Source organism: Lepisma saccharinum, chromosome 11 (genome assembly GCF_977018435.1).
Source record: "Lepisma saccharinum chromosome 11, izLepSacc3.1, whole genome shotgun sequence".
In the NCBI taxonomy this organism is placed as follows: domain Eukaryota; kingdom Metazoa; phylum Arthropoda; class Insecta; order Zygentoma; family Lepismatidae; genus Lepisma; species Lepisma saccharinum.
Window position 1 is genome coordinate 27,142,950 of NC_139239.1, and position 26,615 is coordinate 27,169,564.

A 26,615-nucleotide genomic window follows, 5' to 3' on the forward strand; every position below is an offset into this window, starting at 1 on the left:
GCACGAAGTATGTTTCCAACTTCTCTACACCTCCCCAAGTTCACATTGGATTCGTAACACAAGAAAATAATCCGAAAACCCAGTTTCCTCTATTCTAAAAAGGCCTCTGACACGCATCACGTTGTACAGGCGAATGTAAACGAATGCTGTACCATAGTTCCGGCTGGCGCTCATAGTTCAGCAACAGCAACACTAGCACCACAGCGGTAATTTAAATCGTGAACGAAAACTTTTCAATAGCAATTTCGGCCATTGTTGTAGAGTTATGCAACATAACGCATTGCTGAGAAGCGAATATTTCAGGATCAACGTTTCCTATTCTTATTACAGGGGACTGTACATTTACTCTCCAAATTTGGAGATGTTATCTAACTTTACAGGGGTAGAGGCGTCTTAAACATACGAAACAGAACTGGTAGTGTTTTACTGGATTCTGGTAGTTCCTATATGAAATCTCATTTTTCTAACTGAAGTTTTGAGGGTTTCCCCGATGGCATAGTGGTAACGTCGCATTGTAATCAAGGGATCGATGAGGCACATGGCGCTGTGGTTCGGATGCCACTTTACAACTGTAGGTCCAGTCTTGATTGGCCTATTTGTGCATAAAGTGGACTTAAAATAAGAAATCAAATCAACGTAAGTTTTGCAATATACTCATACATGTATGTAGTTTACTTACAATAATTAAGGCAATACACAATTCGCACGCTCTTCCCTCTCTCAACGACGAAGTAGAGATGCCGTTAGAACATTGTTTTCAAAAAGAGACAAAAAACACGCAGTCGCTTACGTAATCCTTATGTTGGAACTAACCGAGGAGAGAAAGCGAGAAGTCCACCCGTGGTACCCTGCGGTTTCCGTAATTGAATATCTTCCGGACGAAAGAAAGGCTTGAAATTAACTGAAACGTTGGCATGGGCACGGTCGACTCCTCATCCCTCCCCTCTCCCTCCCCGCACCTTACTTTGCGCCCAGACTGCCTCAAATTAACTAAGGATGCCAAACAAAGGTCACTCACTCATTCGCTGACGCTCCTGCAAAATGAAAGTTCTTTGTAACACGAACAGGTCCGCCTCCGTGCACTTGAACCCCGAGGCAGGTCTACTTCTTGCAGACTGGTCGGGAGGCAGGGTTTTGCACTCTTGGCAAGCTCGGGTGTACTCTGAAGCAGCCCAGAGCGAGGACCGGCTACGCCAAAAAACATCCTAAAAGAAATGTCTTGCCAGAGAGTGTGAATCTATATGCATTAGTCAGCAAGATACGTCAAGTGCCACAGATGCAGTAACTCGAAGACTTGAAGCTGGTTGACCACGGTGCAGGAATTTTTGATACGATGAGTGTAGCGTTTTTCAGTTCTATTGAACAGGCATTTCGCTAGTATTACAAGGGTCCGAATTTGCAACGTATTTTTTATAACCGCATTCAAATTTGTTCTCAGGATATGTTACTTACTTCGCCTTTGGACTGTGTAAGCAAAGCCCTTTTTGATAATCCCTGGGCCTCCTCGTTGGCGTAGTGGCAACGTCGTGGACTTCTAATAAGGGATACTGGGTTCGATACCCGGTAGAGGCACATAGTTGTTCGGATCCCACTTTAATCTATAGATCCAGCCCTGAGTAGCCTTTCTGCAGATATGGACTTAGAAACAAATTTCTCCTTTCAGAAAACATTATGATATTCCAAATAGTGTCCTTCTGTAGGATTGAAGTGATTCTTCGTGAAAATTGCTCTCTCTCTCTCATCTCCATAGACCTGGGTGGGTTGGTTGCAGAGAGAACGTGAAGGAGAGACAATGGTAGATAAAGGAAAGCCAGAGATAGATACAGGAGGAGAGGAAGAACTTAATTTCTCTCTCTCTAGATTCAGTCTCGATTAGCCTATCCGAGTAAAAAAGTGTGGACTTTTCAGGCGAAAAGAGACTTCTATACTTCAATGACTATCAGGTCATTCTAAATACGATTATAGACCGGAATTGGTCTGTTTTACGATTGCAACTCATTGGGCATTTGGAACTCACGGCCAGAGTCCCGTTTCCCTGCTCGACTTCTGTTTCTCAAAGGAAAGAAGCGAGTGTGTTGTACCGTTCCGTGAAGGGAACGCTGCCAAGTGGCATCATCGGCCACATCGGCATTTGTCAAGTTGCAACGGAACAGCGAAATGAAGGTCACACGATGACCAAGACACAAACCAAACTTTGTAATCCTGCGATGATATTCGTCGAGTTTGGGTTAGTTGCCTGGAAGTTTGAGGCGGCTGTTCAGACAGTAACAAAAGGATCTTCCCCGTTGCATAGTCGCATATGATGTTGCATCATGGTGTACAGGAAAGGAAACTCGGCATTGGTCTGAATTCTAGATGACTGTGGGATATTCACTGGGGCTGCGTCTGATTCTGAACCTCAGCTACCATATGATGGCTGGTTACTCTGACACCTCGATGACATAGCTAGTGGTGGTTCCACACTTGTTGGTATCTCTTTACCCTTTTATAAATGACTTGGTGCATGGTGCTGTACCAGCAAAATGAATGGTTCTCGAATAATTTTCAGCTCAACAACATGAAGGCGACTGAAGCTCCCTCTGCTTCAAATTAATGCGGCAAGACTTTTCGGCGGAACCGAATTCGAGTTACCGGTTTCGAAAATATCCGGATGCGGCGAGTCACGGGGTATCCAGTTCCGAATTCCAGACAGAACCGGGTACCCCGATCCGAATCTTGAGAGAGAGAGAGAGAGAGAACGCTGGAGGCACCTTCTTCTCTCTTGAGAAGAGGGGGAGGAGGCGCAGCCATTTCTTTCCCTTCGTAAGGAGAAATAGGCACTACCCCCTGCCAGACACGACCGGGTACCCGGATCGAATCTTCAGACGAACCGGATACCCGGATCCGAATCTTCAGACAGAACCGGATATCCGGATCCCAATCTTCAAACAGAACCGGATACCCGGATCCGAATCTTGAGACAGGACCGGATACCCGGATCCAAATCTTCAGACAGGACCGGATACCCGGATCCAAATCTTCAGACAGGACCGGATACCCGGATCCAAATCTTCAGACAGGACCGGATACCCGGATCCAAATCTTCAGACAGGACCGGATACCCGGATCTGAATCTTCAGACGAACAGGACACTCTGATCCGAATCTTCAGACAGGACCGGATACCCGGATCCGAAACCTAGAACCAGGTAGCCGGATGCAGGATTCGGATCTGGCCATTCCTAAGTAGTTTTTTTGATTGATTGATTTGGCGTTTTAAGTCCACTTTATGCACAGCAAGGCTAATTGGGACTGGACCTACAGTTTAAAGTGGGATCCGAACCACTTGTGCTTCCACCGGGTATCGAACTCGGGATCCCTTGATTACAAGGCGACGACGCTACCACTGCGCCATCGGGGAGGCCGCATTCCTAAGTAGTGCGGGCCTGCATAAGTGGCGGAGTGGTCAGCGTAACACACTATGAAAACAGGGGTCCCAGTTCGAACAGTGGTTAGGCATGCAGATATTATAATGCTTGTTCCTCATTCATCAGTATATCACCCAAATTCATAGTCGAGATTAATCAATAGATGAGAGAGAGAATAAACGCACGAGTGTGTTGCTACCTACGACCCCTACTTACATTTTCTGTTTTTACGTCATGAAGGTCGACTATTCACTTTCGTTTTAGTTATTGTACTGAAGTAGAAGAGAAGTAACTGGTAAGAGGGCTACATTTCCAGGAGGGGGATGATGATTCTTCTAGCTTTGCTTCTAGCAAATGATTATATTTACTATGACTGAGGTAGAAAATGTGTGGATTCATACCTCCAAGATAGTTAAGAGTGAGGAACTTCACTGTTAGTAAGAAGAGACAGATAAGCGGGCAACAACAAAACGGCTATTTGCCAACAAAAGTTCCTAGGATACTTTAGCGATAAGAAGACACGGTTGTCACAAATGTTGCGGTATGTTTTAGAAGAATGCTTTCTCCGGAGGGGAAGGACGAGAAGTGGAAAAGCTACAGGAAAAAAGCAGTCCTTGCCAGTTCAGGAATGAAACAGATTCGTAGGGATGCGGAAGAACGGCTGTCAACAGGTAACTCTTCAAAAGGAGTTGTTTCGATGTGTACTTTCTTAATACATTGCGACAGGAACGGGGCAAATCCTGCAAGACAGCGGGAGTCAAGGTTGAAGGTGGAAAAAAAAGTAGAGTGGGATGAGTTCGTTTTAAAGAAGGGGGGAACTAATGGGAATGGGAGTTTCCGAGCCTTGCCCACAGGATGCTCAAGCGAGGCCCCTCGTTCAACATTCCAAAGATGCTAAAGCAGATTCGTTTCCGTCCGAGAAGGGGGTGACAGTATTTATAGCTTAGGAAGGGCGGTAGCGGTGAACATATATGAATACAGGGGTTGAGTAAGTTTCTAGAAGACGACTAGCTTTCTTGAGAAGTAAAAAAACTAATTATTACCATTTCCTTGCATATCATTGCACAGACTCATTTGCAGGGTGGTATTTTAAGGGGAATTTCCCTTGGATGCTGGTTGCTAATTTTTGGCACTTGGGGGACACGAGGAGGGAGGGAGGGTTTCTGACCGTCTCTCTTATCCCCTCATTCGTTCTTTCTTTGGAAAGAAAGATGAAAAGAGGAAAATGAGAAAGTAATAATTCTCTCTTCCCTCCTTCTGTCATTTACCTTGAACCAATGTTCTCTCTCTCTCTTTTTCTTCAACCTAGAGAGAGAGAACCAATGTGAAAAAGTATAAACTACACTACACGGCTGCTCAGAAATTTTTTGCAGTGTTGGTATACCCTTTTTACCTTTCATTTCGGATGACTTTTTGTCCGTAATGGAGAATGCGAAGCAGCGATGCTTGAGATATAGTCACCGGAAGTCAGGTAGTCCACTTTCTCGCGTGAATTCTCTTTCCTCAAGTAGCACCGTTACCAAGTCACGTTCTTTCCCAAGACCTCTGCCTGAACAGGGAAGGAAGGGTGTGAAAGCCATGGAATTCATATGGCAATGCTCAGGAGTATGTGGCCACACAGAGGTTTTCCCTCGCTTTTGCGTGTTGCGGTACAATTTCACCAATTATTCATTTAGGCATATTGCCGATTCTTGTAATTTCACTCGGATACAAATCGCAATAGTTTCCATGTTATTTCCGTACGTGGCGCTCATGCAAGTTAAAAGGTAAAATAGAACCTGGGCCATGGTTAGTTCCGAAGCACAGGACGGGAATCGAACCCGGGCTACTTGTAAGACAAGGCAAAACAACACACTGTGCAGACATTCTGCATACAAATACCACATTCCGCAACTTTGAAGCTCTGTGGTTTCTGCCAGATCTGGCGAATACGGATGTTGCGGCAAGAGCGATCAGGCACGTGTGAGCGTGGCAATTATTATGAAGACACTACTCATCCGATCAAATAACTACGCGTAGCTGAACAGTTTGCTGCACTTCGGTACGTCTACAGCCCGTGATAATGTAGAAACTCAAGTCAGGTCACTTAACTTTTAGAACAACCCTTGTAATTACAAGAGAAAGTGAAGCAGCCTGCAAGTTTCCAAACAAGCCAAGCCGACCTCCGTTGCGGAGTGGATACGCAAGCGGTCGCAGGTTCGAATCCCGGTCTGGGCATGGGTGTTATTTGTGTGTCCCATCAATTTCTTCATACCATCCCTCATCCTCATCGTGGCGATTAACCAAAAGTGGCAGAAACGCGACGTCAAATAACAAAAGTCAAATCACACCAAACAAGCCACGAAATGCTAACGTGTCCCACTAGAGCGTACGCCTTTACTAAAGCCTCAAAGCAACTGACCGTTGGATGTTGAACCTGCCCACAACACTGAGCAGTTTCCAAGCTCAAGGCAGCCACACTGAGCAACAGCAAAAAATGTCACCGGATAGAATACTAAGGACAAATTAACACAGTGGATGTTCTCGGGTGAAGGAAGGCGAGAAAGTGAATCATTGAAACCACTTTCAGGCTGATTCGATTCAGCCCGTGACGCCTCCGAGACCATGTGTTGTTGGGGACACGTCTGTCTCTACAAGCAAAACCTGTTTGCTCCCACCCAACATTCTAATCACTCCGAAGAATGTCTGCGGGGAGCCTCGTGGCAGAGGGGGTCAGAAGGGAAACAATGAGAATAATAAAATAAAAAGAAGTGATATGGCCCAAGGAATGGTCTCTTTATGGACACAATTTACATTCTACATCAACCTTGAACGTTCCTCTCCACCATTCCTTATATGAGTCGCACTGGAGACCAGACCAACAGATAATTTTAGAAGCAGTATCAGTCTTCTCAGAAGTTTAAATGCTAACACGGTATATGGTATTATATTTGTAAAAACTAAGAGTTCAATGGTAGGAGCCAGCTACATTTCTGGGGATGTAACACACCCTGGCCTTCTTTGGCGTCACAATCTCAATGATTATTGTTTCTTGCTGACATGATCATAGTTTCTGTTTTGTAAAACATTGCCTGTTCACTATGCAACTAATGTTGCAGTATGCGTGCTGCATAAATAAACATTGGAGATGGCGGATACGCCACTGTTTATATAATATTTATTGTATTACAGTTAATATTAGTTTGTAATTCATTTGTTTCATGTCACATTTCGCCAACTCCTCCAGTTGTATTGCTGTTGTATTGCACACCCTCTCCTCAGATAGATAAAACTAGCTTATGACACAAACATTGGAGATGGCGGATACGCCACTGTTTATATAATTTTTATGATATTACAGTATCAACCTTAGTTTGTAATTCATTTGTTTCATGTCACATTTCGCCAACTCCTCCAGTTGTATTGCTGTTGTATTGCACACCCTCTCCTCAGATAGATAAAACTAGCTTATGACACAACCACTTCTTGCAGTCCTATTACGAGCAAAGACAATTGGACATACTGGGACAGTTTTTTCAGATTTAAATTTTCTTTATTGAAGGGCGAGGTTCAGCCTGTGGCTCCCACCTAACCCAACTTATACATTTAACACGTGTACAAAAACCAAATAGAAAAAAACACCTGACCATTTTCTTCCAAAGACGGCTACTGTACTACTTCAATTTGTATTTGTGTTATTTTCTGCCACTTTTGGATACTCGTGACGATGAGATGGAATCGACGAAGTGATACAAAGAACACCCATGCCGGTGCTCGAACCCGGTACCTTGCTAACTTTGGTGGGGATATCGAACGCTGGCACTAGTTACGAACAAAATATCGAGCAAGTTTGTCCCGTTTACACATTTCGCCTTATTTCTGACACAATTGCATGTACAATTTGTACGAGTATAACAAAATGTTCATTAATTGAGTCCGTAGATAGAATCTGGATTCGAAGTGGATATCGCTCAAGGTAGCAAGGTCTGCTTTCACCATGACACTGCTTTACTTTCCCAATTCTCCTTGGATGGAGGAGCTGTGCCCATACACCCACGGAAGAAAAGCAATCAGATGTTTTGGCAGTGCTCCGTCGTGCACACGCCACACGAGCACATGACCTTCAAGGCAAAAGCAAGTCCAAGCAAGCCCCTCCTCCTCCCCCTTACGATTGAACAACGATGTAGGCTTTACATAAAGATTGATTCGATGCCATTCGTCAAAGCTTGTCCGAACATGTGCCAACGAACTCTTCAACTCGTTCGTCTGACCTCAGCGGAGTGGTAAGAAGTTGTTGTAAAAGTCAAGGCCGAGGATAACAGATTTTTGAGGGACCAGTCAAATTGTCAAGTTCCATTGCTACCTTCGTTACTGGATATTACCATGCAATGCTAATTGGACATTGTCTAGTGCTCCTATTCTAAGATTATGTTTCTAGAATCATCTCTTCTCTCAGCATTGGCTGAACAAGTCCTACAAGCACTGGAGAATGGTAGTCCATCAATCCTTCTCATGGTCGCGGCTAACCTCTAAAGATGTATGTAATGCCTCCATTTTAGCATTTGTATGTAATGCAGATAGTATCATGAACCTAAAGAAATTACGATGCCAGTTATTTCAATGTCAATCTTGGATAAAAAAATCTGTATCACAAGTCTTTTGCTGTGTGAATTTAAAATCATTTCTGGTATTATTTGCGATGTAAGGGTCAGCCTCTTTTCCACGTAGTATACCTGAACTGGACATTTGCAGGCTAACGAGGTTCTGGCACCTGGAACCTGCAAATGGTTCATGTATTGTCCTGTCCACGTGCCTTGCGATTGTTCTTCATCAACTTCATCTTACCACCATTCAACCTCATTGTTGTAATTCGCCTAAAGTGGCATAAGAGGGACATAAAACTGACTACACGGGACACATGACCAAACCGTGCGAAATTCCGATTAACAAGAATAAAACAAATATTAGAAAACAATGTTTCCTTTCCACTTGCTACTTCTACATCTCTAGGTCAATTGCAACGATGAGGATGAATATAGAACTGGTATTGGGACGTACAGCTTTATCCACGATTTGCCTCTAGAACCTTTGGCATGTGAATTTATAACAATACACAAACCGATTGCAAACAATTTTCTTTGATATTAAGCGTGAATGCACCATCATCTGTTCAATAGGAAATTCTTTGCACGTTCAGCCGTAAAGGAAATAGTAGACCAATTGTCAACTGTAACTTTCGTTCCCGTTCTCTTACATCCTTTGCGTTTACAACGGATGTAAACGTAATGATGAACATTCATGTATTGTATTTTGTCTCGTTGGCTTTTTACAATTAAGCCTGCCTATTGTGTAAATCAAAGTGCGAGTTTTTTAAAACTTAGAAGTCTGCAACGAATTTTGCGAATACGCTTTCTCTATTAAAAATATTCTCGAATGAAACTTACTTTTCCAACGCATTTTTAACTTTAAAAGATAAAATTTTATACTTGATTGATTTGCTTTACTTTGCTTTTTCCTAATTTGCAAAGATGGGGAGGAGTGATGATATGATATGATGAAATTGATGAATGGGCTCTCACAAACATCCATGCACAGAGCAGGATTCGAACCCGGGACCCCTGGCGTCGTAGCGCGATGTGCTAACCACTCCGCCACTGGGGCGGCTGAAGACTTTTGAAATATGCTCGTAGACAATTTGCCTATTATCATCCTCGCAAGCCACCGTTCGCGCTGCGACGCCAAGGGTCCCGGGTTCGAATCCCGGTCGGGCTTGGTTGTTTGTGAATGTCCATCATCAATTTCATCATTTCATCACTCATCCCCATCTTCGCAAATTAGCCAAGAGGCACAAAACGCGAAGTAAAATAAACTAAATCAATCAATCAAGCAAGCCACCGTGCCTAATTCCCACTGGATGTGCATAAGGGGAAAGTACACGAATGTCGTGATGGGAAAACTGACCCATACACATCCCTGCCCTTAACTGTAAATCGCTGTCACATTTTCAAAGCAACATGACACATTTTCATAATCACTTATCCCACATTTATCTTCTTCGGGCTGCAAAAACAAGAACATTTACTTGAGGGATTTCAAACTCACCTTATTTCGCAAAGCAAGGCCTGTCTGTCCATCATGCAGCGACTCTGTCGGTCACCGTTTTTTAACGACGCGCAGAACAGGAAACAATAAAATGGCAGGAAATCTCGCGACCGTTTCGCCATGGCCTGATGATCACAGTGTGCACGACGCTCCACCATGTCCTTTTACAGCTGCCGCATCAGAATTTTCGCTTTTTTAAAACTCCATTCGAGATAATTTACGCGAACTTCCACCCTGCCACGATAATGGCGTTTCTCTTGGAAATTACCGACAAGGTGATGTTCCTTGTTCAAGGTTCATATCTATACTTTTCTAAGCAGTGGCTTCAAAAAGCTGTGTTCTCTAGTGGGATACACATATATATTGCAGAACATGTTAACAGGTCTTGGCCACGTAGAAATGTTTAAGGAGAAGAGAGAAAGAGAGAGGGAGAAAGAGAAAAAGAATTGGGAGAGAGGAGAGATAAAGAAAAGGAGAGAGAAAGGAAATAGAGGGATAGAGAAAGAACAGAAAGAGGTGGAGCAGAGAAAAAGAACAAAGAGATGGGGCAGAGAAAAATATAAGAGAGAGAGGGGGAGAGAGAGAGATAAATAAAAGATAGACAAAAAGAGAGGAGAAAGAAAAAGAGAGAGAGGCAGAAAAAGGAAGAAACAGAGAGAGAAGAGGATCAGAAATAAAAGGGAGAGAAATAAATAAAAAGAGTGATTGAAAGAAAAATTAAACGAAAGAGAGAAAGGATAAGAGAATATGGAGAAACAAGACAGGAAAGAAAAATATAATGATGTAAATAAGCAGTGATTTATCCACATCCCTCTATCAACCCCATCCAATTCTTCGCAAAGCCAAAATTACTGTATTTCGCACTAAATTTGACTTTATATCCTTGATGGAAAATTCTATCTAAACCCCTCATATAAGCAAAAAGAGAAGAGGTAGTGCGCTAGAGGCAATACTTTCCAAGACTAAGGAAAGAAGGCAAAATCTAAGAAAGACAGGAAAACAAAGTAAAAGAAAGAATCTACGTAGAAAACATATGAAAGAACTTAATACGCAATGGGTCAATAGCATTGAGTGTGTTGATCATGTAAGTTACGAATGCTTAACCACAACAAGTTAATCTTCAACTTCATTTTCCATCTGGACACTGAACTGCACTTAAATACCACAGTGAGGTATACTTCTTAGAACAGTACGGGGAATAACTACAAAAGGAAAGACATACAAGAAAGACAACGAATGAGGAAATAGAAAAAAAAATCCAGAACAGACTTCAGGTCAGCATTCTACAAGAATTTTTTTTCTCTAACATGTAACATATGTAACATGCTGGATAAGCAAACTGACCAACATTTCGCAAGGGCGATAATACTTATTGAGTGGGCAGAGACCAACAAAACCAGTTGGTCCACCGTAAAAACCCATCCCCAGTTGACAGTTTTCCAATCATGCGTCGACCATCTGGAATGAAGAATATGGCGCATTGCCTACCCCAGCCTATCATCTGCGGAGATACGGACAACTGATTAGGGAGGAGCCTGCACAGTGAGGAAAAGTAATGAGACGTACTGGTCATATGTTTTGGAGTAATGACTCTTAAAAGACACACAATAAGATGTTTTAATATTTACGATGTCGAATTATGAGATTAGATTCTGTTGGCAACCTATACAAGCACCCTCAAACAGGATGTTTTTCTATTGATTTCATTTGATTTGCTTTATTTTACTTCGCTTTTTTGTGCCACTTTTGGCTAATTTGCGAAGATGGGGATGACTGATGATATGATGAAATTGATGAATGGACACTCACAAACATCCATGCCCAGGCCGGGATTCGAACCTGGGTAGCGCGATGTGCTAACCACTACGCAACTGTCTTTTAATTGAAATAGAAGACACAATGACAAAAAATTGGTCAACAGACTATACTCTAGCCACTGTAAAAACGAAAGAACATAATGCAAACAAAAACAGAGATAAATAGTTCTTCTCCATTGTGTTAGTTCTGGTGTTATTTTGCCCATAAATACATTAGTCGGAGCTGCATAACTAACATATGGTCCCACAACTTCAATATTGTGGTTACGATCAGAGGTAATGTGGTTACGATCAGAGGTATGGCTTTATCGGATGCACCATATTTCCACGCCCAAGATATTCCCAAGATACTTGCACAGCGTCCATCAACACATACACTTGCATTTTCCTTGATTCGAATCCCGACCCGGGCATTGGTGTTCTTTGTAAGTGTCCATCAATTTCATCATATCATCATCACTCATCCTCATCTTCGCGAGTAGCCGAACGTGGCAGAAAAGCAAAGTAAAACTAAATCAATCAATGAATAATTTCCATTTCAGTTCTTCATATTTAACGTAGCTTTTCTGCCACTTTTGGAAAATCGCGACAATGAGGATGAGTGACGATTAGATAAAAATTTATGAAGGGGTCGGTGGCCGACTTTCGATTTCGCCATCCCGGGTTCGAATCCCGAACTGAGCATGTGTGTTCTTTGAGAGTGTCCTCTTCATCAATTTCATTTCATCGTCAATCATCCTCATCTTCGCGATTATCTACAACTGGGAGGATTGCTACGTAAAATAATATACGTACATACAGATTTTGGGATATTTCCCCGTAGACATTGAAGGGTGTAATGTCAATCTTTACATCTCTTTTTAAATTTTAATGTAAGGGTTGTAGATAAGCGAACATTTCCTCGTATACTTTGAAGGTGCAAAATGGCCATTCGTGTAGCCAGCATCCAAAAATTTTAATTCAATCAATATTATATAATATCTTACGGATTTTGGAGAACATGTATCGCATGCCAAACCCTCCCATCTCATTCCCATAACTTAACCGTCAAAGAAAGAAAGCAAAAAAAAAAAAATAAATAATAATAATGCCGAACTCACGATTCCTATTGCTACGTGCAACCTGAATTGTTTCAGCTGCAAAAAGACAATCTATCATAATGAAGGTGGAGGTCACAGAAAGCAAAGTTTGGGCTTTCCATCACCCCTTCCCCTCCCGGACAGACGCCCGTGCAGTTCCGAGGAGAAAGGGAGAGAGAATGCAACAAGCTGAATGAGGAGGGCGATGCGGGCAACCTTGGTGCGGTAGCCATGTAGGAAATCTAGCGGCACTAATTGGGTTTCTGCAATGGTTTTTGCGATTCGGAGGTAAGATTATCTGCGGCGTTGCTCTCCTTTCTCAACGATCCGTTCTCGAGTTTCAGAGATCCTTATCTCTGCATCTCGGAAGCCTCTGTGGGTGCACCCGGACAGGAGCACGAACGAGAGAGAGAGATCGTTAGGGTGAACGTCTACGGTAGCTGCTTTGATGGATCTCAAGATCTATCTATCTCGATCTCTCAGCATCCGAAACGTAAATCAGATGCATACCTGAGTTACAGTTTCTCTTTGCATGCCTTTCCTCGTTCCAGAACAATGAGCTCATCTCTTTTTCATTTGCATCCGTGCCAATAAAATATGGCAGACATATCAAACCCATAAATTTCATTCTACCTGGCAGGTATAGCTATCCAGCAAACCTGATATGACATTAAAACAATATGGAATCAAGTGTTTATGCGATTTTTTTTGTCTCCAAGTACTCTTACCAGTAAGTATTGTGCAATTTTTGAACTAGTATCCTGTAACGACGCAACACACTTGCTTTCCGGGTCTTACGGGTTGTCTACGTGCTAGTTAAATCTACCGTGCAGTAGGGATGAAAACAAATTGAGCCATTTTCGTGAATGTTCTTCAAACACAAATGGACAGTTTCAGATTTTGCTCTAAGTATATCCAGAGTTGTGAGGACAACGGAGAGCTCCTACCAAACAACAGTATGGGATTCCGGTCTGGAAAGCCTGAAAGCAACGGATTCCGGTCTGGGAAGCCTGAAAACAACGACACCGTGACATGAAGGCACATTTAGGGGATGTTGGGGCAGGTGATGTGAACAGCAGCACGCTCCGGCCGCCTTTACCCTCCCCCCGTTCCCATTGATTTGAGGCTGGTGAGCCCCGGAGCCGCTTTATGTGGGGGCAAGACCGGGAAAATTCCGACCTTAGATTACCCACCCAGGGAATCGAACTCGGGTCTCCCGCGTGACAGTCAGACGTCCTACCGACGAGACATAAAGGCTGGAACTTCACACTATATAAACCGCCATGATCGAGACGAGATAAATTAAAAATAAAGAATTTCTTGAAAAAAATTAAAAAATCTCCTGCTATACAATCTAAATGGAGCCCTGCCAGTCAAGAGGGTGAAAGAAAGCATAAGATGACTCAAGGACACTGAAAAATTAAAAACATGTCTTACCTGTATCGTTGGATATATTTGAAGGGGCTACGTCGTCGACAAGGTCGGCTGACTGGGCATCACTGCGCGTGTCTGGTTCCTGCAGGGAGACGGACGAAGGGGCTACGCACTGGACGTCTTCTTGAAGAAATTCCTCATCCCCAGAAGGGTTCGACTGAGGACAAGAAGCAGTCTGGTAGCCGTTAAATTGGTCGTGTCGTTCCACGTCCTCTTCGCCGCTTGTTCTGTCGAAGTCGTCAGCAACAGATGGGGCAGTCGGCGTCTTCACCTCTTGGCATCCAACTGGAAGACAGAAACATGAATGAGGGTGAGAATTTCCTTAGCATTGCTAGTAAATGCAACAACATTTCAACAACCATCATTGTAGCATTCATCCGGAATTTCAAATTTCTTGTTTCGGCCAAAGTTTCACTGGTTTACACGGCAGAAAATACACTTCCGTTTTACTAGTACCACATTCATGAAATCTGGAACCAAAATTACAAAAAATTTGTACCTTTTTTGTAAATTTTTTTACAACAATAAAAAAATTTACACAAGTCAATTGGCGGAGAAAACAAATCAAAATTTGTACCTGCCTATTACTAGTAGTACCACTTTTGATATTAATTTTCCTCTGTTATTTGACTTTGAACAAAATTGTACAAAACACCAATACAAAATTCCTGAGTTATTATTTGTTCAATTTGGGACACTTTTGATTTTAGGTCCGTTATTATACTTGCATCAAATTTTTGATATGTTATACAAAACTACAAAAATAGTACAAAATTCATATAATTTTCTTTTAATTTCATGGATGTGGTACTATACCATTTACTTGCAGTAGAAGTCTTTATTTTTTATTTTTTCTGTTATTCGTACAATCTTTTTTATTTACTGTGTAAAATCCCTATAATATTGAATTTTGATTTCGCGAATGTGGTACTACAATTGGGAGCTCAGAAAAACGGTAGAACAAAAAAGATAATGTAAATAAGTTTGGACGGTCACATTGAGGCAGAGCTGCTCTGACGTGAACGGTCGTGTTTCATAGACCACCGATTCGAACCAACTCAATTGGATAATTCGGCAGAATTCACCAGAAGTGTGGTATCTTGCGCCTGGCTTCTTGCGTTGTTTTGGTGATAATAGCGGACAATAAAAAATTTATCGACTTGGTTTACCTACGTATACGATTAAGAAATACATCAATCAAGAACCCAGGAACCAGGTTTACAACTACAGAACTACAATTTTTCTTCAACCAACTCAGTTCACCCTTTCCAATATTTCAATAAAGGTTTAATTGATTGATTTGTTGTTTTAAGTCCACTTTATGCACAGAAAGGCTGATCGGGACTGGAACTACAGTTTAAAGTGGGATCCGAACCACTGTGCCATATGCATTTCAATAAAGGGATTGACACATCGTCAACTTTGCGATACATTCTGTACATCAAACTCGACCAACACAGCGCCCATTTCCTGATATGTGATCACCACATAGAAGCTACGTCAGTCGAAGTGGGCAAAACGCAACAGGGTAAAGGTTCGATCCATAGGGATACATTCAGAACAGCAATACTAATATTTGTCGAACATTTGTAGAGGGTATGGCGCGAAAATTGGCGCGAAAATTGTTACAGAAAAGGATTCTAGAATCATTTCCAAACAGATGTAATATTTCGGAATTTGGGTTATCTGTCAAATAGAAGTGAAATTTCTCAACAAATGTTTCTGTATAAAATAATAAATGGACATATTGATAGTAGTTCTATACTAGAGAGAATCTGGCTTAACGTGAGACAGGGTCATTTACGTAATAGACGTTTACTCTCATACAAAATCCCAAGAAATGTATAAAGCTTCCCCACTACAAAAAATGACACTTCAATATAACAAGACCTCAAATCATTTGGTGGACACGAACCAAATTTATGAATATGTTAAAGGGGTATCTCTCTTAATAATGTATTTATTATGATAATTGGATTTGTCATATTGAAGTTTGTTGTAATGATATATTGTACCAGTGTTTGTGATACTTGTTTTGTGTAATTCAGATGAAATGTGTAAATATCCGAACATTTGTTGTCACAGTTAAGCAGTAAACCTGTTCTGTCACCAAGATGTCTGTGTGTGTGTGTAGGCTATATATATATATATATATATATATATATATATATATAATGTATTATCTGTCTATGTTTGTGAATATGTGTGTGTGTAAAGGAGAAAGGAGGGAGAATGTGTACGTGCGTACATACAAGTTGTAAATGAAAATGCAATATTTTGATATTACCTTTCTGTAATTGGAGACTTGTCTCTGTTGAAGGGAAATAAATAAATAAATATCATGGTGGTTTCCCGAAAATGGTGGTTGTCCCTTCGTCTTCTTAGTTTCAAGTTCACTTTATGCACACATAAGCTAACAGGGCTGGACCTCAGTTCATCCGAACCATCCCCACCCAGTACCGAACCCGGTAACACTTGATTACAAGGCGGTCACGTTACTGCGGAGAGGCCCTCTACCTTCCAAGTTATGCATTACCTTTGCAACCACTCTCCTCTCAAATGGAGGGATTTGACCTCGAAATTCTGCACCGTGCATGCGCAAGTGTCTCGAAGAACGTTCACTTTCATTAAACCGTGCAGTGTGCATCGTAAACCACGTTAACCCATCCCCGTGGGTAACTTTGACGCAAAACCTCTCCTCGCCCACTCTTTCCACGAACCGTTCCATTATCTGAGACCGCGGCAGATCTCAATCTTCCTTCCTCAGGTAGAGAAGTCCAACGGCTGCACCGTGTGCAATATTAGTGGGAAGAAAGGAGCCTGCAGTATTTCGTGAGACTAAAATTTACGATGCAGTCGCACAAGGCAATTGATGTTTCCACAGATCCTCTCGTGTATGTCGATTTACCCAATTGGTAACTGGAAAAAGTGACATTCTATCCGCGAGGTGTGTTGCAAGAATTGCTTAGATCTGAATTGACATGTTCATTATAAGGGTCCAGGGTTCGAATACCATCCTGTGCATGAATGTTTCTTGTGAGTGTCTCTTCATCATTTCATATCACCACTCACCCACCCCCACATTCGGGATTTGCTGCAGGGCGAAGCAAAATACACCAAATCAATCAATCAATTACATCTTCCTTTAACACATCATATTCATGTATATGGTTCGATCCTCGGATTTGGTTCAAGCAGCTTTTCAGTGCCATAGCAGACAGGAAACAGAAGTGCATCTGAGAGAAGGCGTAGGAGCATGGTGTTAATCACAACACTTCGACCTGCGGCCTTCATCTTGTGGTATTTATCAGGAAACATTCCATCGTGATCCTCTATTTAGTGTTTTGAAGACTAGAAAGCAGAAAATTTATTATATGTTAAATTTGCAACGTTTTGTGTGGGGCCTGTGCTATAGTGCGATTATATTTATTAAATATCTCTAATCGAAGTGTCCTATTATTAGCGTGATGTCACTGATGTCATTTCGACCCTTCACCCTCCTGCTCAACCCCCAAAACAGCTTCGCACAGTCAGCTGGAGACGTTATGAGAACAATATAACTCTTACTTTTCTCCAAAGACATCGCCCCACCGGCATTCTCTTTGTTACCAGATCACCAGGTCTGACCTTCGGTAAACGATCGATCGAACAACCTAATTTGTCCCTCTTGCCCCGAACATCGCATCCAATATTGTCTCGTTCTATCAATAAATCCCGAAGGCATTGCGACTTAATGGGACGAAAGAACCTACAGCGAGAGGTGTTAAAATATTTCAAGGCAAACGACAGCTCCCTCTTCTCAAGTTCCCTTCCTTGGGCGTTTACTGGGCAAAACAACCTACGACTTCCTCTTCTTTCTACCTTCATCCTTATAGGGAGAAAAATATCCCCACACCTTGTCCGATTTGTTAGCGGTTGGAAACACTGCCTCCAGCCAGTAACCCTCCAGCCTCCCATCTTTTCCTCTGGACCAAGTCAAGGCCAGACAGCGGGTGCCGACCGGTCTGCCCTCTGGATAGGTGAGACAAGGACATTCGACGCTTACGCAGAGGAAGAAAGTAACACGTAGGTACATTCAAGCACACATTAGAGAATTTATAGTGCAGCAAGTCGATATCAACAGTTGGAAAGTTAATTACCCCAGTTAAAGGCTATGTGCACTGTGAGATTAGCATGCGCGTATATATTCTGTGTTTCTGGAAACATATTTGTTTCAAATAATACAAATCCTGAAACATTTCGTGTAGGATTTGTATGAGCAAGCATATTTTGCGTTTCGAGAAACATGTTAGCGTACAAATCCCGAAACATTTTGTGCTTGAAATTGTCCTACAGGATTTGTTTGAGCAAGCGTATATTAGTTTCAACTCATACAAATCACGAAACATTTTGTGATTGGGACGGGTTAACCAATTCACTCAAATGCAATGCCAGCAACGGTTTCTAAAATTATCCATCAATTTGGTGTTTGCACAGACTATAACAAGGTAACAGCTACATTCTGTAAATAAGATAATCTCTATGCCTGCTTCGAATAGTAAAGCAATTAGACGAAATATTCATATATGTTACGTTCAACGGAGAGAAACCTTGGTTTACTAAAGTCTCCGCTACCGAGAAATTCTCTGCGAGTAAATCTTGTCCTCGCCTCGATTAAACATACTCCCATTCCGCTCTCGCCCTGGTGTAGTGTTTGCACTTCTCGTGAACATTTTTAAATTTCCACTCATTATCTTTTCAGCAGTTGTACTCTCCCTCTCTCTTTGTAAAAATGTCTAGGTGCGCCTCGTACAAAGAAACGTCGTTCATTCGAGTAATTTTACAAACACACGAACAACATAAAGCTGTACTTATTACAAAACAATCTCCCCGTTTATTTGCACATACTATAAAATAGTAACAGTTCATTCTTCCTCTAGGAGACAATTCAAGCGCAAATATAGAGGTTTGGAATTAACCTTTAGAATATGTACACCCAACGGCGAACGAAACAGTAGGCGAATTGTCCACCACCATTTTAATTCGGTCTGTATTACACAATGTGATAACAATGTATTGAAATAATGACGCCAATTAACGCCAATTAGCAGAGAACAATGCCTGCTTCGATCCAACATAGTTTCATTCCTTAAAACATCACAGGATGTAGAATAAAAAGTAATTAAAATAGCAGTGGACAATTTGTCTACCATTATCTTTGCTGTTGACTGTACAACCAACGGCAAAATGGACAATTTGGCTGCAGCATCACCATCAGAGTTGAAATGGATCAATAGATGAATCCAGACTAAAAAGAGTTCGGAGGCGTTAATGAACCACACCCGGTTGGATGAAGTCAACGTCCCACTCCTCAATTCCGCCCCTCCAAAGTGAATCACTGATTTACGGATAACAACGAATGATACAACTTGTTCCCATGGAAGTGCCCCTGGAAGAAGATTAAAGGTTGTAAATGAGTTCAAATGGAGGTTCGTTAGGTTGACAGTGCAACACCACCGAGTATAATTTCATTGGAGACACTTGAGCCCATCTTAGCATGGAAGCGTTCCACAGGATTCCATTTGGAAGATCTTTTCTTTTTTGGTCTTTTTCGGACGCCTCTTCTCCAGACCGTTACATGAATACAACACATCGCTCTGTTCATGTTGTTATTAACGATTCAAGCTCCTGACAGGTTGAATGTTACCAACAACGCTTTCTTAATGAGCTGGCATTTCGACAATCCGTTCTAGCCAGCTTCTGTGATGCCTAGTCGCGTTCATTGTTATATCTGGTTCCCTTATCTTCCCCTTCCCTTATCGATTCTCCAGACCCGCTCTGTGAAAATTTCTGTCCTTTAGAAAAACCACTATGATCTTCCAAATTATGAAAGATTGCATACGAAATGTTCAAAAAATATATTTCTCGAGCATGCAATTGAATGTTTGAATAGTTCCTTTTTGCTGGAGTCTAGATATCTGTGATTGAAAATAAGTCTCTTACGGTACCACGAAACGAAACTATTATTACCTAACAGAGAAAGCCAACCACGTGAAGAATCAATTGAAGAATACGTTCAAAACCCATGTTATGTTCCAGCCCATATCGGTTGGGTTGTCCAAAGGACAGAAATTTTCGTAAAAGTACTTGCTGACGCAAAGGTCAAACGTGGTACCTTAATCATACACACATAAAATATTACCGTATTTGCATTCGTGAACTTGAAAAGCAGAATACGTTGGCTCATGCAAATCATGAAACAATTCTCTTAAAGTAATTCCCAGCGCAAAATGTTTCGGGATTTGTATGAATTGTGAAACGCAGACCATATTTTTCCATACAAATCCAAGCATAAAATTGTTTCTGGATTTGCACGTGTTGAAACTAATATGTTTCTAGAAACGCAGAATATGCTTGCCCATACAAATCTTATAGAGATAATTTCAAGCACATTGTGTGTGTACCAATAGATGGATATCTTTAAGAAAGTGGTGTTTGTATTTCATTTGAACGAAATGGGTCAACACGTATGTGAACCAAATAAATGGATATCTTTGAAAACTGGTGTTGGCATTGTATTTGAGTGAAATCGGTCAACACGTGTGTGTACCATGTAGATAAATAATTTTGATATACTTAATTCACTTGTGAGGAGAACAGAGACGGAGATTTAGATCTCTAGATGATCTGTCCAGAGCTCGGTTCCTTCCGGTACCACCTCTACTTTCATAGGTTCTCGAGAACCTTTTCAGAATCTTAAAAAGGTAAAACCTAAGTGTTCTGCTATTTCAGGAAAGAGACTTGCTGATTGCTGACGTTGAATGTTCTCCAACATCAGGCTATTTGCACCAGTCACGTGAAAGAAGACATTTAGCAAGGAGATATCTCATGCTGCATATGTGACAAAGAACAGCGCCATGACAATGGACTGCAACTGGCACTTTAAGGACGCCGTGACTTCTGATTTTTCTTCCTCCCACCGAAAAATTTCACGAACATACGCCATAAAGAATTTATCTTGATGAAAGGACGTTTCTTTAACATCTTGCAATTCGCGCCAGAACAGCGATTGCGCACAGGATAAAAAAGTTACACGAGAAGAAAAGAAGCAAAATAATTTATGCTCCTTACCTTCCAGAGGTCGATGTGGGAAAAACGTCTTTGGTTAACGTCATTTCGACAATTTGCACGAAGTGAAAAGTTGGTAGCGCTGGCATTTATGGAAGTAATGACATCTTTAGCGGAGGCCCATATCAGTGCGACCACTTAAAGGTCTCCACGCTGATGACAGACTTACCGAGGTACGTAGGATGACATTGCCAAGTGTCTTGTGCAATGTTCGTTCCAGGAGTGACTTCGCACTTCGGGGTGGAGGTTGGTCGTGACTTCTGTTTCAGCATGGATTTTTGAGCTCGAGATGAGAACTTGAATCGTCATGACGAAGGGGGTCTTCACGCGGAACTGTTTCCACCTGGAAACGCTGATTCTGTTGAACTTGAAGCTTGATCATTGAAGTTCATGTTCAATTACAACGTGCAGCTCCCGGTTTACGCAACGCTATTGCCTTATTGTGTAACGTTGGAAAAATTGTTGACGTTGGTGGACAAATACAATTATGTAGAATACGGTTTCTTTATTTCAAAAGTAAGAAAAATGCCCGAAGAAAATTGAATTTGTAACTTCTTCAAAACTAAATACAATGAATGTTGTTCCTCGTGCAATGGCATGATGTCTTGGATAGTTTCCTCTTCTTCTAGTTTTTTTTCCAGCTTCTGCTTGTATCTCCACATTTTTGTTACTGAAGGTATCAGGTTCACTATCTTGAAACGCCATTACCGATTAACTTTAAATGCATTAACAGATCAATCCTCCGGATATTTAAGCTCAAAAGTTCTAATTCTAGGAGCAGAGGGTTATAGAATTGCTAGCTTGCCCTCTCTCAACCACGTACTATATTTCCAACACTTTTTGACTAAAATGAAGTCCTTGCGATGCATTAAAATTTATGAGGTTTGATTCTTAAATCTCCAAAAGTGTAGTTTCGACAGAGATTGCAGTTGAATTTTAGTTATAATAGCACTTTATGCACAAGAATGCTAATCGGGACTGGACCTACAGTTTAAAGTGGGATCCGAACCACTTGTGCCTCAACCGGGTATCGGATTCGGTATCAACTGAGATCTTAAAACTATATCGCTCAAATGCAATACCAAGAACAGTTTCTAAAGTTATATACTTGCTAATAAAGCTAAAGTTTAAATGTACGAAACATCATTACACCCACCTTTCCTAAACAAAGAATTAAATTAAAATGTTTCTTTTTTCCGAATTGCAGCTCATGGCATGCTGTAACACTATTACGAATGCAATTTAAGCAGTGCTGAAAATGCCAAAAATGGACAAAATATAAGGATATGTATAACTCTGATTTGAGTGTTTGTTACTTAGCATCGTTTTTGTCACTTTTGGATAGTCGCGACGATGAGGAAGAGTGATATGATATTGATGAATTCACTCAAAGAACACCCATACCCAGGACAGGAATCGAACTATGGAGTTCAGTTCCTCTGAAGAAAGAAAACATTATTCCAGGTAAATGGTCATATGCAATTCCGAATAAAAGTTTGTCACTGTAACCATTCATATAACATTCGCTTGGTGACGTGTTTTGACGCAAGGCTAAGAAAATAAATCTACCATTGATCTTCCTCCGCTTTCCTATCTTTTCGCAGTGTTTTCTCCAAAGTTCAAGCAGCCGTTGGAAGGTCGTTCGTGTCGAGGAAGGAAGCTGAAGACCGCCAAAGAATTTCACTTTCATACTTCCGTTCGCAAATGTTTCCCACGCGACGCAACCACAATGCCCAGGACTCTCGAAACCTTCTGGGAACTCAAGCTGCAATCCCTCCAGATAATATCTCCACCCGAAGGGTCTTCAAGATAGTTAATTCCGAGCTACTACTTCTGGGCTGCCCTCGTTGCCCACAAAAATGTCCTCACATGTGCCCTCGTGAGATGTCCAGTATGTTTTGTCCTCCTGAGCCACAGCAATTACAGGTTTCTTGCTTCCCTATAACGTTATTGCAACAATTTTTTTTGGCACAATTAGCAGAAACAACCTCAGGGTTGTAGAACTATGGAGAATTTCGCATATGGGTAACAGTAGTAGCCTGCAGGCTCATGGAGGGAATTTCCTAAGTACTGACACACTTGTATGCCATGTTTCTCAAGACTACAAGGTTCTGACAGATTATATTTGACATTATTAACAGCAAATTACTAGTGAAAATGCAATCAAGAGTGCCGACACAGAAATTCTAGAACGCTCAAATATGTTTCTTTGAATGGATGTGGTTTATTTTCAAGTACGCGCACTTCTTTTTGAATCAATGCGTGCTTGATAATATCAAAAAGAAACCAAAAATCATTAAAACATATTATCGTCAAAATTTCAAATCAATTAAATGCAAATGTTATGTAAAATAACATTGGCCGCGGTGGCTCAGTCGGTAACACGTCTGACTACCATGCTAAAGGTCCCGGGTTCGATCCCCGGCCGGTTCAAATCCGGGAACTTTTCTAACGATGGTAGCGGCCCCGGCGCCCACCCAGCGTCGAATAACATGGGTACCTGGGGGAAACCCTGGGGGGTAAAGGCGGTCAGGGACGTGATGCTGATCACATCACCCCCACTCACGACCGGATCAAGAAAGTGTGGGGTGTTACCCCCACACCCCCTATACGCCTTCATGGCGTGGTGCTATGCACAGGGGAGAACTTTACTTTTTTTAATGTAAAATAATTAATCAACAGGCTGATTATTCACTATTTAACAACATTTGAGGGGTTTCTTGAGTGCACATTTGTTTCATATATTAGACAGAACAAATAGGTTCATTTCAATTAACCAAATCCGTTTGGTTACGAGTTTTGGAAACAGTAAGGGAAGAGAAAGGCACTCGTTTACTAAATGTGTACGATTACTACAAGATTTGTTTTTGATAAGCAATCATATTTTGTATCGTATTTGCTTAACACACTTGTTCTGGTTATTCCAAAGAAGCTTTATTTTTATGTGTATAGTAATGTTTTGATATGCTAATGAAACATCTTATTTATTCTGTGAGCTGTCAAAATACTACAATTTGTAATTTACAAGCACCAGTGAGCCTTTCCGGTGTCGCAAATGTTCAATGACACTGACAAACACTACTTAACTCCTTACATACGTTTGCTTTAACACGACACGCACAAGTGTCACACACACGAGACAATAAACACACACAGACAACTTTTTCCAAGGTGATTGACGGCGGACCTTCTCCATAGATGAGCATTTCCAGTTCAGGAAACTCGCATCATATGCTTGGAACGGGGAGAAATGCCTTCTCATGAGTACAATTAGCAGGTTTTTTTTTTCAAAAGGGTATCTTGTTTCACTTTCCGTGTTCATTCACACGAACCACAATTCCGCGAAAATAAAACCCCGTTATTTACATCATGCGCTCGTGTAGGATCACGAAGACGTCGCCTTTGAAGTCTGTTGTCAATACAGTTACGTACAAATCACATTCTCACACATGACGTATGTTCTGTGTTTGTTTACGCAAGAAGTTTCAAGTGATGTGGATACCGCTAAGATAGGTTCGCGAATATAAGACACAGTATTATACATTAATTTATATATAAATTATAATGTGAATCAAAAGCTTGTTTTAGGTCGACTTTATGCACAAATTATGCACGATTATTGTAGTTTTGCTCTCCTTTTTCTTCTTTGTTTTGTATTGTTGGAATTATAATTTTTTAATTGTTTAATATATATATATATATATATATGTAAGCCTATTGTAATTGGAGCGAAAGCTCTGTTATAGGTGAAATAAATAAATAAATAAATAAATAAATAAAAAATAGACTAATCGAGACTGGACCCACAGTTCATAACTCAATCCGCCTAAAACTTAAAATAATATTAAAAATCGGTAATAAAAATCACAAACATTGCGAACTATTTTCTGAATTTTAAAATTAAAATCGTCAATAAACAAGAAAATATATGCATTCGTTTTTACCCAAGTGAAGTTATTGTTTCACAATGAATAACAAGGAAGTGAGTTAAACATATTCGACACAGTTATGGAAAACATGGCGGTATTTGGATATTCGATTCGGCTGGGCGGATCTTGATAGAAACACAAAGCACTTTATAATTATCCTGCTGCATTATCGGTCGGGCGAGTTCAGGGCTTGATCCCAAATTTTCTGAGATTGATTTCGTGCTTTAACTTGAGTATTCCTCTTTATTGTCCTTCCCTCCAATAAAAATATTTTCACCATTCTATCTCATTGTTGCGAATACCCTAATGAGATTTTTTTTAAAAAAAAACAATGTACGGTAAGGAAAATACAAAAAATATCGTTGTGCAGCATTGCAACATTCATGGACAAAAAAAATGCCAAAAATTCTCGATCATATTTCTAACTTTAGCCTATATGTTCATACATGTTCTAGCCAAATAATAATAAGTTTAACTTTTCGCAAAATCCTTGTCAGATTGTAAAAAAAAAGGTAAAAAAAAAGTAAAGTTCTCCCCTGTGCATAGCACCACGCCATGAAGGCGTATAGGGGGTGTGGGGGTAACGCCCCACACTTTCTTGATCCGGTCGTGAGTGGGGGTGATGAGATCAGCATCACGCCCCTGACCGCCTTTACCCCCCAGGGTTTCCCCCAGGTACCCATGTTATTCGACGCTGGGTGGGCGCCGGGGCCGCTACCATCGTTAGAAAAGTTCCCGGATTTGAACCGGCCGGGGATCGAACCCGGGACCTTTAGCATGGTAGTCAGACGCGTTACCGACTGAGCCACCGCGGCCACCACCTTGTCAGATTGTTATGTTGGCTTTTGAGGGAAGACTGTAGACGCATGAAACCACTGACCTAACACATATTCCTCGGCGAGAAATCTGCACAAAGCTCATGCTCTAAGGCGTTGTCCCCCTCATCGGGTCATTACACTTCACACACACACACATATACACTGACGCCGAGGTTTGCAATTACTCACGTAATAATATGTGATAGGATGGGACCGAAATTTCCCATCCCGAGAACGCCCTCACCGAAAATCGTGAACCACCGAGAAGAAGCCTGAGCTCATCCGACGAAAATAAACCCCCTCGAAAATCTTGAGTAAAAGCTCGGAATGTGGTGTGGATATAGCTGCTTTTCTGGTCTACCGCTTAAATCCAGCGAAGAGAGAAGGGACGAGCGCAAAACCTTGAATGTTTGCAAACTCAGAAGCCATCGTACGCCGTTTCGAGAGCCCCCACTCCCGAAACTTTTTATCCGGGAAAGGGGGAGGAAAGGATGTGCACACAGGAACTGCAAGCGCACCATCTTCACGAATCGTGACCGTGCCCGCCCATGAAGCGTGCATCATGAAGAGGAATTCTTCTCCAATGCGCAAATAGTATTGGGCGACCAATAGCCTGATAAACGTTACCTTTTTGCGATCCTTTTTCTTCCCCCCTCCTCGTTGTCGTAATTCTTCAACTCGGAACGAGAAATGGCATTTTAATACTTAATGGTCAAAGCCCTCACTCTGAGAGTGCGAGAGCGCCGTGAGAAGGACCAAGTGTTGGTGAAATCATGAAGAACAGTGCATTTGCCTGGAGATTTACCGCAAGGATTCTCAGCAGAAAGAATTCACTTGTTCCCTTTCGCTGCCCTTCACCACTTTATTCCTTGTAGCCCTGTCAAAAAATTAGATTCACTTGCAGAAATGATCAGGAAGAAGGGGGTAGGGGTTTCAGATAGCTA

The 26,615-nt window shown here is 41.5% G+C and overlaps 1 protein-coding gene across 1 annotated transcript in view; it reads right to left on the reverse strand.

Annotated features, from left to right (window-relative positions):
- The window catches only part of LOC145994692 (uncharacterized), an 817,464-nt gene that overhangs the window by 91,708 nt on the left and 699,141 nt on the right, over positions 1 to 26,615 (reverse strand). The window contains exon 4 of the mRNA XM_083130852.1: positions 13,821 to 14,102. Coding sequence (XP_082986978.1) covers positions 13,821 to 14,102 — 282 coding nt within the window. The remainder of the gene's footprint in view (positions 1 to 13,820; positions 14,103 to 26,615) is intronic.